Raw genomic sequence first — 11,215 nt, forward strand, 5'->3', positions numbered from 1 at the left:
GAGGAATTCCCGAAATTTGTGGACAAATGGATTGATCTAGAAATTATCATAATGAGTGAGTTTACCCAGAAGCAAAAAGAGACAAATGGTATATACTCACTTATATCAAAACACTAGTCCAAGGAATACATACCATGAAAATCTTTACTTACCAAGAAAGTGGGTCAGAGGAGAGGACATCCGATTGAGACTTTAGGCAAGAGTAGCATGGAAGAAAGAGGAAATAGTAGGACTCACAGGGTCCTGGAAACCTACAAGAAGAACTTTATGACAGGCAGATCTGGATCCTGGGGTCCTCCTCAAACTAAGGCACCAGCCAAGGAGAATATAGGCAGTAAGCTTTGAACCCCTACCAAGACCTAGCCGACGAACAGGATATTCTCCACCGTTGAGTGGAGAGTGAGATCTGACTCTCACACGAACTTTGGTGCCCCTTTTCTGACCGGATGGGGAGACCTGGTGGCACTCAGAGGAAGGATAGCTAGTTACCAAGAAGAGACTTGATATTCTGAGAGCATGTATAGGGGGAGGAGGTCTCCCTCAGTCACAGACATAGGGGAGGGGAGAAGGGGAGAATGGGAGGAAACAGGGGAAGGGCTAACAATCGAGATGTAATATGAATAAATTAATAAAAAAAAGAAGGCAAATAAGAAATCTTATAAATTTGGATCTTATGACTTGTTACTAATGTTGGCTTTTTAAAAACAGCGTTAAAAAATAACTATGTAGCTGTTTTTTCTCTAGAGTTTTATATAGAACAATTTTTTATTTTATTACCTTGAGACTGGTTCGTGTCTTCCAGACTAGCACGGAACTCACCATGTAGCTGAGAACAGCCTTGCACTTCTCACTCTTCTGCCTCCACCTCCCAGTGCCAGAGTTAGACTACACTACATGTGTGCAGCACCAGCCCTCCCAGCTTTGTGAGTTTGGGAAGCAAATGCAGAGCTTTCCCGCCAGCACTCCCTCCTGCTCCTCTCCAGCCTCACTGGGCGTGAAGACAACACGGCCTGATAACATTCCCGCTGTAGCTTTACACACAAGTTTTAAAGTATAGTCTTTTTCCAGTAGCAATGGCAGTAAAGCTGGTCCTCTGTGACGTGGGGTTAAATGATGCCAGAAGTGGCTGTTTATGGCTGTGGGTTGAAGAAGATGCAAAGAGTTTGCCTTTGCCTCCCAAAGTATTCGCAAGTGCTTACGAGTAGGTAGACACAGCTGTATAAGTAAAATGCTTGTTAAAGCTTATATTTAGGTTTTATCTGAAGGAATTATGTATTTGATGTCAATTAGCATATAGTCACTTTTTAAAGTGTCATATATTGTTTTCTATCAGTAAATACGCACTCCGTTTTGTTGTTTTCAATGAAGGAAAGCTTAAAGACTGCCTTTTGGCAATTGTTGTTTGATTTTTTTTAATGAACTAAAAATTTTTTTACTATTGCTCTTTTTACCTCTGAAAATGTGCCATTAGGAATTTTAGCCTAATTTCTTTTAGAATGAGATTCTAAAGAATTTTATGTATAGCTAAATGAACCTAAAAACTTTAAAAAATTATATGAACAGGTATTAAAAGGAAGGTTATTTAAAATCTATAGTGTATGTATAGTTTTCAAATCATATTCATTTAAATTTTGTCATTTAGTTGGTGTGGGTTTTAACTACTATCCCTTAATTCCTGAATTTTTCTTAAGAGGAAACTACTGTTTATCTGTTTTGTTTCTTCCTATAATTTTCAGTAGTCTTTGTGATCCTTGGTATAAACATAAGAAGTAAAATTGCTGCCTTTCTCAGTTCCCCTCATGACTGGATTAAACTCACTGTCAAATGGAGGTTAAAATTACCCTTTCCCTTTACAGCACTGTGTCTAACAGGATGAGATGCTAAACTAGACACGTAAGAAGGAAAAGCATGTAGTCAAGTAGCATCCAACATTTACCCTGGGCGCTGTGGAGATGACAGGAGGCATTGTGCACAAGACTGACGACCTGAGTTCAATCCCCAGAATGTGCGTGAAGGTGGAAGGAGAGAGCCAACTCCACAGAGTTGCCTCTGTCCTCCATATGCACACAGGCACGCACTTTGACAAATATAGATCATGCACACCCTAAACGGTAGTTATTTTTTAATCTTAAAAATATCATAAAACCAAACCAAAACTACACTTGTTAACCAGCTACCATATGTTGCTATTTTAGTATACACTGCAGTAGAGACATTCACTGAGCTCAGTATTTTAGAAGCTCTTCGCAAGTGTGTAGTACTAGTCATGCTTTCTGAAAAGTTTTGTAACGGTTTTTTAAGCATGTTATTAAAAATTCTTTTCAGGCAGAGGACATAGCTCAGTAGTACCATATTCATCTAGAATAGACAAGACCCTGGGTTCAATTCCCATCACCACCCCAACAAAAATCATTTGGTATCATAGTGTGCAATTTATTTTCTCAGCTAGAAATATCTTTTATATAATGTGTTCGTTTTAGCTTATACTTAGTACAGAATAGAATGTTTGGCATTCACAGCAGAAGTGCTCTATTAACAGTATTAAAACCCTTGGCTTTCATGGTGTAATACTTTGAGATGAAGTTGTTCATTCTAGACTGGTTTGAATTTATTTTTGCCGTTGCTTCCATGAGTCATTGCCAAGGACGTCTGGTGTTCCTGTTGAATTATGCCCTTCCTTTCAATTATTGTATTAGTATCAGCACTCCAAACCCAGAGGTTTCTAAAGTCCCTCACTATTAAAACTGCTGTGGGAAAACAAAATAGACATGGCAAGAGAGGTATTCTGTGTGTGTGAATTACCTGCCTGAGAACTAGTATCACATACCATGGTCATTCTGATGTGAGTACCTGTTTGCATGAGCTTTTATGCTCAAAGGGCCCAATGAACATAAAACTCTAAGCTACATCCAGTTTTTTTTCCCTACACAAAGACCTTGTTATCTCATTTCTTACCCTTTATTAAAATTTAGTTTATAGTTTTAAGAATGAAAGTATGTACCATCATAGCTACTTTGTTTAGCCACTTTCATTTTTTTGCTTGTTTGTTTACTTCTGTAGCTTTTCTGCAATTAGATAAAAAGGGACCACAAAAACATCACTTTGATCAACCTTCAGTAATACCTAGGAAAAACTACTCTTTCACAAGAGAAGAGCTGAGACAGATTGATCGGGAAAATCAGAGGCTTTTGAAAGAACTGTCAAGACAGGCTGAAAAACCAGGAAACAAAAGTACAATTCCTGGAAGATCGATCAGCCACCCCCCTAAGTTGTATCATAGTGCTCTCAACAGACAGAGGGAACAGCAAAGGATTGAAAGAGAAAATCTGGTAAGTAATACATCCTTTAGTTGTCAAAGAAAATGCATTGTACTGCCTTGTAAGTACAGCTTACAGGAAACCCCAAGAATAGCCAGCTTTTCAGTGTAGTTGCCTAAATCAGGTACAGGCAGATGTGCCATAAACTGTGGCGAGTGGTGAGCCTAGAAGTTAGCCATGTGTATTTCTCAGCTTGCGGAGGTTATATGAACTGAAAGTGTCACTATTTTCTGATTAGGTTAGTTAAATCACTGTACAGTTACAGGAAATGTACCCAGGAGTCGGGGGCATGCATCCTCCATGATGTGTTCAGTCACTAGCCAACTGCTTCACCCGCCATATTCTGGACATTCTTGGGATTTATTTTTAAAGGATAAATAGGCCAAAGTTGGTACTTAGCTTGAGATGAGTGCAGCATAGTTATGGATTATATAGTTACTTTGATATTTTATAGGACATATACATGCATACATTTAAACTGTTACAGTATCTCTCTTTTTTTTTTTTCAGTAAAATTTAGCCTCCTAGTAATTGCTATGTATTGAACTCTTATTGGAGTTGTTCTTATAGGCCTTGTCCTAAAATATCCTCATATTTCTTGAATCTTAACAAATCTTTGAGGTAAGCATTTAAAAAAAAAAGTATATGAAAACAACTTAAAAACCTAAAAGGATTACATAATTACCCAAAGTAAATACCTGAGCCAAAAACCTTAAGCCTAGGTAGTCTCTTAAATAAATAGAAATCAAAGTGAAGTTAGCCCTCCTGTAAGTTTATAGTTCACACCAAATGCGTGTTAACGCTGTTAAAAGTAAGGCAGTTCCAAAACGGGCCCTCCTGCTTCATCCCCAGTCACTCTACAGCACCTGGCCTGGGAACAGTAAGTGTTTATTACTATCTCTATACCAGTGAAATAATTGAAATTAATTTTCTGTGTGATGAGCTAGCTACACAGTAGTTTTCTGTACATCAGGCTAACTGTGTTTGATTCATATTTTCTGAAAATGTGGAACTACTAATGTCACAAATATAAGAGTTTATCTTGTTTTTATATGTCCATTTGGCTATGAAGCCTGTTTTAATTGACAATTATACTCCTCTTTTGCAAATATTGGGTCATTTAATCCTCATACAGTATAGCATGTTATGGCATGAGAGAAAATGAGACACTGAGTAGGGCACAGGGAACTGTGTGAGGTCAAACAGCAGGTAGAGAGCCCAGATCCGGGCTTAGGTTGGCTGTCTTAGGTTTTTGGTTTTGTTTTTTTAAAGCTTTAAATATAATTTGCATACTGTATCTACTTTAAGATTACAGTCCGTTGAGCTTTGCTATCCTGTTTTAACTGTGACATTCTCCATTCCTATTCCCCTCTAGGCCTTAAAGCACTTTTTGTCTTTATAGATGTAGCAGTTTAGATGTTTTAAGTGAACGGGTGCATGCAGTATTTCTCTTTATACCCAGCTGAGGTCACTTGATGAGCTTCCAAATATGATCCATATTGTAGGGTGCATCAGAACCTAACGGACAATTTAAGATTTAGTTATTTTATATGCTTATGGGTGTTTTGCTTGTATGTATCTGTGTGCACTGCATGCATGCCTGGTTCCATGGAAACCAGAGGAAGGCACTGGATCCCTGAAACTAGAGTTAGCCAGCGTGAGGGTGCTGGAGAACCAAACCCCGGTCCTCTGCATAGCAGCATGTGCTCTTCATCAGTAAATGGTCTCTCCAGCCTCTGCTTTAAAGCCGAATAAGTATATAACAAATATTTTGATTCTTCCATTTGCTGGTGGACATGTCAGGCAGTTGCTGTCGTGGCTGTTGTGGGTAACACTGACATGCAATTGTCTATTCAAGCCTCTGCTTTCATTTCCTTTAACTACTTAAAACTGGAATTGCTGGGTCATGTGCTGGTAATCCTGTGTTTAGTTTTTTTGTGGTTTTATTTTGATTTTGAGATAGGGTCTCACTGTATAACCCGTGCTGACCGTAGTCCTTTCATCCTCTTGTCACCTCCTTCCCAGTGCGGGCATTATAGTGTGCGCTTCTGCTGCAGTTAGCTCGTTAAAGAGCCTTAAAGCTGGGGAATCTCAGCCCATTAGTGTCTGAAATGCATTGTATTCATAAGAATAGGCATAGGGTGACAACTTTCAGCAGCTTCTATTTACAGCTTTCATTATTCCTCCAGCAATGTTGTTTGGTTTGGTTTGGTTTTGGTTTTGGTTTTTGAGACAGGTTTCTCTATGTAGCCTTGGCTGTCCTGGACTCGCTTTGTAGATCAGACCAGGCTGATCTCGAACTTATAGAGATCTCCCTGCCTCTGCCTCCCTGAGTGCTGGGATTACAGGCATGCACCACCGCACCCGGCTCAGGAGTGAAATTTTAATAGCGGTAAGAAACTGCCAATATTTTATCTTCATTTGCTCTGTATATATTATGATTTACATATGGAAACAAATATTTTTCTCCACTTGAGAGTAATAAATTGTCATACATCAAAACAATTGTGAATTCTTTTAAATAGTGTTTTATTTAATTGATTATATATGATATTGCTGTATCTGCTTTTATTGCATTGTTTGTTCATTCATTTGTGCTGGAGGACAAATCCAGGGCTTGCAGATGCTGCCACTGAACTGTCAGAGCTACAGCCCCAGCCCACAGTACTGCCATTTCAGCTTGTAATCAGTACTAGTGATGAGATATTTTTACTTCCTTTTTGATGAATCATTGAAACTTGTGTGATCAATACGTAAAGTACACACCTCTCAGGATTAGCTCCCCTCAAGGATATGATGGATGCCACATATAAGCATTGAACAGTACTACTCTGAAATGAAAGACTAACTTAAAGCTAAACAGGAAAACATGGCATAATTTATTGTTACCGTGAAGAAAGCTAATCTTCCTAATTGAACTCTTCTTTCTTAAAACCAATTTTCATACCTTCTCAAAACTTTTTATACTTTTGCATTTATTTCTAACAATGAAACATTTTTCCTTATTAAACTACTTTGTTGCAGTTCACTTTGACTTACATTTTAATCATAGTTTTTTTGTTTTTTGTTTTTGGTTTTTCAAGACAGGGTTTCTCTGTGTAGACTTGGCTGTCCTAGACTCACTTTGTAGAACTGGCTGGCCTTGAACTCACAGCGCTCCACCTGCCTCTGCCTCCCAAGTGCTAGGATTAAAGGCATGCGCCACCACGCCGGGCATAGAATGTTTTATATTGACTAATTTTGTCTTAAAGTTCTGAGGAATGAACCAGGCCCTCATACAGCTGGGAAAGTGCACTGTTTCTGAGCTCTGTCCCAAGCTCGATACTCATTAGTACACTCCTGTCAGAAATGCAGTATTTCCCTTTATTCGAGCCTTCTTGTAACCCACAGTAGTAAGATTTCCCACCTTTCTTCAAACATATTTTTGTGCTATTGTATATAGTTTTCATGTTTCCTAACTAGTTACTTCTGTTATTGGTTTTTATGTTTATTTTATATCCAAACCCTTAATTTATTTTTCTGTTTATTACACACACATACAGAGAGAGAGAGAGAGAGAGAGAGAGAGAGAGAGAGAGAGAGAGAGAGAGAGAGAAAGGAGAGGAGACAGAGGTGAGCGTGCACCAGTAGTTATTTCTAGGTCTATATATGAACAAACTAGGTCCATTGCTTTATAGACTATATTATTTCTATCTCCTCATTTGCCCTGTCACTGATGACAGAGGAAACTCAGGTGGTTAATAGGCATTTATGTCCCAGTATTTATATTAACTTGTTGGACTTCAGAAGCTATATGAATGGGTCTTAAATCCAGACAGTAAAGTACTGTGCAGAGAAGGTGTGAAAACTGTAAGCTAGAGTCCTAGAATTAAAAGCAAATTGTTAGTGCCTCCTGCTAACTTTGAAGATCCTTGTTATCTCTTTCACTGGGCAGATACCAGCATTCCTCTCAATAGATTCTGTATCCAAAGAGATCAAGGGAGTATAGAAGAGACTCTAAAGTGTTGTTGCTCGTTTAATCCCCAGCAACAATAAGAAAAGGAGGAGGGATAGAAAGAAAAGAGAGAATGTGTGTAAATAATAAAATACAGTTCTCCAGCACTCGGGAGGCAGAGGCAGGCAGATCTCTGTGAGTTCGAGGCCATCCTCAAGTACAGAGTCTAGGACAGCCAGGGCTCTTGTTACGTTATCCCTAAAAAATAAAATAAAATAAAATAAAATAAAGTTTTGTCCAGCAGAGGGCGGGCTCACTTCATCTTAACGCAGTTGCACTGAGACTATTTCCAAAACAATGACCAAGTTTTTAAGTCATGAATTTTGAAATGTCCTTGTTAAAGGATGGATGGATGGATGGATAGGTTCTCGTTGTTATCATTTGAACATGGTGTATAGCCTTTTTTCATCACGCGGTGGCTAACAGCTGCCTGTAATTTCAATTCCAGGTGATCTAGTACTGTCCTCTAGCCTCTTTTGGGCACTAGTAAATATACAGCATACATATATACTCCAGGCAAGCACATATACATATAAAATAAAGAAATATTTAAAAAATAAAAGTAGGAATATTTATATTAGACATGATCATATTAAAGAAAAGCACCTTCTTGGGCCAGGCATGGTGGTGCATGCCTTTAATCCCAGCACTCAAGGCGCACAGACAGGTGGATCTCTTGTTGTATGCGACTTACCTTTTAAAAGCTGCTGTGACAGTTTCTGAGATGAATATCAGGAAGGTTTATTTTGGCTCCGGGATTCAGTTCGTGGCTAGCCCCATTGCTTTTAGACTGATGGCAAGGCAGATATACCATGGTGGGAGAGCATGGTGGAGGGAAGCTGCCTGTCTCAGGACAGGAAGCAAAGACAGCCAGAAGAGGAGGCCAGGGACAAGATAGCCGTCTGCTTACTCAAAGAGGCCCAGCCTCCCAGTTTCCGTTGCTTTCTAGTAGGTCCTCTCAATTTTTATCCATCACTGTATTAGTCCCTTGCTGAGATCAGAGCCCAGCCACTTATCAAGCCTGCAAACACCAGCTGGAGACCAAGCCCCTAAGGGAAACACTTGATACCCAGACTGTAGAAATCGCTTAATCATAGCGGTGTGGGTAATGGGTGTGTTAGGGAAAACCCTGGGAGTTTTTCTGAAAATGTATTATTGATTTTTAATTATTTTTTGATATTATAACATAATCACATCATTTCCCCTTCCCATTCTGCCCTTCAAACCCATTCATATAGCCCTCTCTATTAAATAATAGCCTCCTGTTTCGTTATTGTTACACATACACGAATATATTCCTAAATACAGCCTGCTCAGCGTGTACAGCGTCACCTGGGTGTGTGTTTCCAGGGCTGACTATTTAGCACTGGATAAGCTCTTGCGCTCTCCCTGGAGAAGACCGTTCTCCCACTCAGCTTTCCTTAGTTGCCTGCAGTTCTTGCGTGGGGTGAGGCCTCATGGCTTTTCCCTGTCCACACTGGTATGTTTATTGTTGTTCTTGTTCAAGGCTTGTTGGTGAGACTTGAGGTACACGGCTCTGACAGTGCTAGGAGACCATCTCGCAGCAACGTTCCCTGCGCCATGAGTTGTTTGTCGATGTACCCATTAGGACTGGATTCCACAGCTCTGCATTTTAAGTGGATGTGGTTTTCTGTAATGATCTCCTCTGTTGCAAAGAGAAGTTTCCTTGATGAGGGAAGAAGGCTACACTTAGCTGTGGGTATACAAACTAACGTGTAGAGTGTGTTTAGGGTGGGTGTAGGTTCTTCAACCCCGGTAAGAAAATTTCTGGCATATGTGGAATGACATACACTGCTTTTCCTTAGTGAATTTTAGGTTGTAGAATATTTGAGTTTTAAGAAATGGTTGGTAATTATCCGGGATTAACTTTCATATTTTTTATGCAGGCTTTATTGAAACGGCTCGAAGCTGTGAAGCCAACAGTTGGCATGAAACGCTCTGAACAGCTGATGGACTATCATCGAAATATGGGGTATCTCAACCCTTCGCCGTCTGTTAGACGAGTGAGATCTACTGTTGGCCACTATAGCCCACTGAGTAAGAATAAGCTATTTTTTATTTGTTTCTTGTCTCTTTTATCTTTTTTAAAAGTAAGAAATGTAATTTATGTTCTTATGATAGAGATTTAAAATGCTAACTTTTGGAATGCATTTTATTTCTCATTGGCATGTTTTTATATTTCACTTAATTTCAGACTTCATATACAGAATGTAATAATAGTAGCATAAAGAGAAAACCAAAAGATAAAATGAGTGAAAATAGCAGTATTTCCTCAGATACTAGAAGGGAGTCTTTTAATCTTAGTATGTGTGTTTAAAGAATAGGATATTTGAATGTGGCTGAAACATTTTTTCCAGCCAATTATAAACATTTGCTAATACCTTGTAACCCTTACATGTGTCCTTTTTCTTCCTCACCAGATAACTAAAAATTAATAAGATAAAGATGTAATTCTTTTTACTGCTTGATATGTGATCAGTTACAGACTTAGCCACTAGTGTACCCTAGAGTTGTAGAACTTCAGTACCAGGGTATACAACACATGGGAAGCCAGACACATGCCTTTCCAGAAGCTGGTGCTGCATGCACACACTCTAAACTGCAGTCTTCTTAGAGATGTAAGCCATTAGTTCTACAGACAGTTGGAGCCTCTTCACTTCCCGGTGCTCATGTGACTTAGTCACTGGCTGGGCATCTCACTACATTTTAAAACATGCTGTTACCGTGACTTAAAATATGGCCTTGCTCTAGTAACTGATACTAGCATTATGCCTTGACCTTAGCAAATTATTTGTCAAGCAGACATATAAGTGATATGCAAAGTGTCTTTGTTTTCATTTGAATCACTTGAGTAGCTTGAAACTCCATGGGAAATTCTAAAGTACAGTTCTGTTGAAAGTCATCTCATTAGAGCATTACACACATCTGGGACAAGGAAGGGTAGCCAGGCTAGACTTAGAATTAGGGAAAGAAGTTTACCAGGTGACAGCTTGTGTGCTTGGTGCAAGTTACTGACAGCGCCGTGTCTTTGTGTGTGAGCAGGAGGAGCTTCCAGGACGTCCAGTGCGACCAGTCGTCTGAGCAGCAAGACCGACCCCCGATCAGTGTTGGACACAGCCGGTGGCTTTTTGCTAAGACCAAAACCCCTGAGTGTTCGTACTGCCTGGTTGTAAAACCTTTTTTATGATACACGTTGTCTGTCCAATTTTAAGAATGTATTTTTATGTATTACTGTTACTCTTTGAAAACATCTGTAATACTTTTTTCAACAATTTATATAGCAATGAGTATAATTTATTGTTATTCAGTGCAAAATTATTATCAAAAGATACTTTGATGTAAAATCAGTGTTTCATGCGATGGCATATTTATAGGAGCTATATGTCTGTTTAATTGAGAACGGTGTTAAGCATGAGTCGTTTCTCAGGATAGGAATTCAGTTGTTATGCTGACAAAACAGCCGTGGTGATAATCCATGTTAAAACCAAGACACTATATGGTTCTTACTCGATATATTTTTCAGTTAATGTAAATGCTAAACAAGGGGTTGACCTTGTAAACTTAAGCGCCCTGTGCTTCAGTCAGCTTTAGAATGTCTGCAGCAATGGGTTGTCACTTGATTGTGTGCTACGCTCTTTACGGGGAATGTTGAAATTTGTTTTCATGGATGAGCTGATTCAGATTTGATGAGGAGGGGGAGCAACTTGTACTGGTGCAGTCCTACTTGAGAGTTTGAGTATCCATTCCAAACCACTGCACACTGTGAGCAACGGGGGCTTCACTGGAGAAGCTTCTACTTTGTGTTTTTATGCAGTCCAGTAAAACACGCTTGAGGGTTCTGAGGAAAGAGGCAGGCTTTAACAGTCTACTGTCTTGTGGCTGG

General features: G+C 39.3%; 1 protein-coding gene across 2 annotated transcripts in view; it reads left to right on the plus strand.

Annotated features, from left to right (window-relative positions):
* Cfap97 (cilia and flagella associated protein 97) overlaps nucleotides 1-10,971 on the plus strand; it is a 32,579-nt gene extending 21,608 nt beyond the window's left edge. For both annotated transcript variants that reach the window (XM_051169717.1, XM_051169716.1), the window contains exons 3-5: nucleotides 3,061-3,329; nucleotides 9,219-9,369; nucleotides 10,375-10,971. In XM_051169717.1, coding sequence (XP_051025674.1) covers nucleotides 3,061-3,329; nucleotides 9,219-9,369; nucleotides 10,375-10,505 — 551 coding nt within the window. In that variant the 3' untranslated portion in view covers nucleotides 10,506-10,971. The remainder of the gene's footprint in view (nucleotides 1-3,060; nucleotides 3,330-9,218; nucleotides 9,370-10,374) is intronic.
* Nucleotides 10,972-11,215: the final 244 nt, after the last annotated feature.

Source organism: Acomys russatus, chromosome 27, assembly GCF_903995435.1.
Source record: "Acomys russatus chromosome 27, mAcoRus1.1, whole genome shotgun sequence".
Classification (NCBI taxonomy): Eukaryota; Metazoa; Chordata; class Mammalia; order Rodentia; family Muridae; genus Acomys; species Acomys russatus.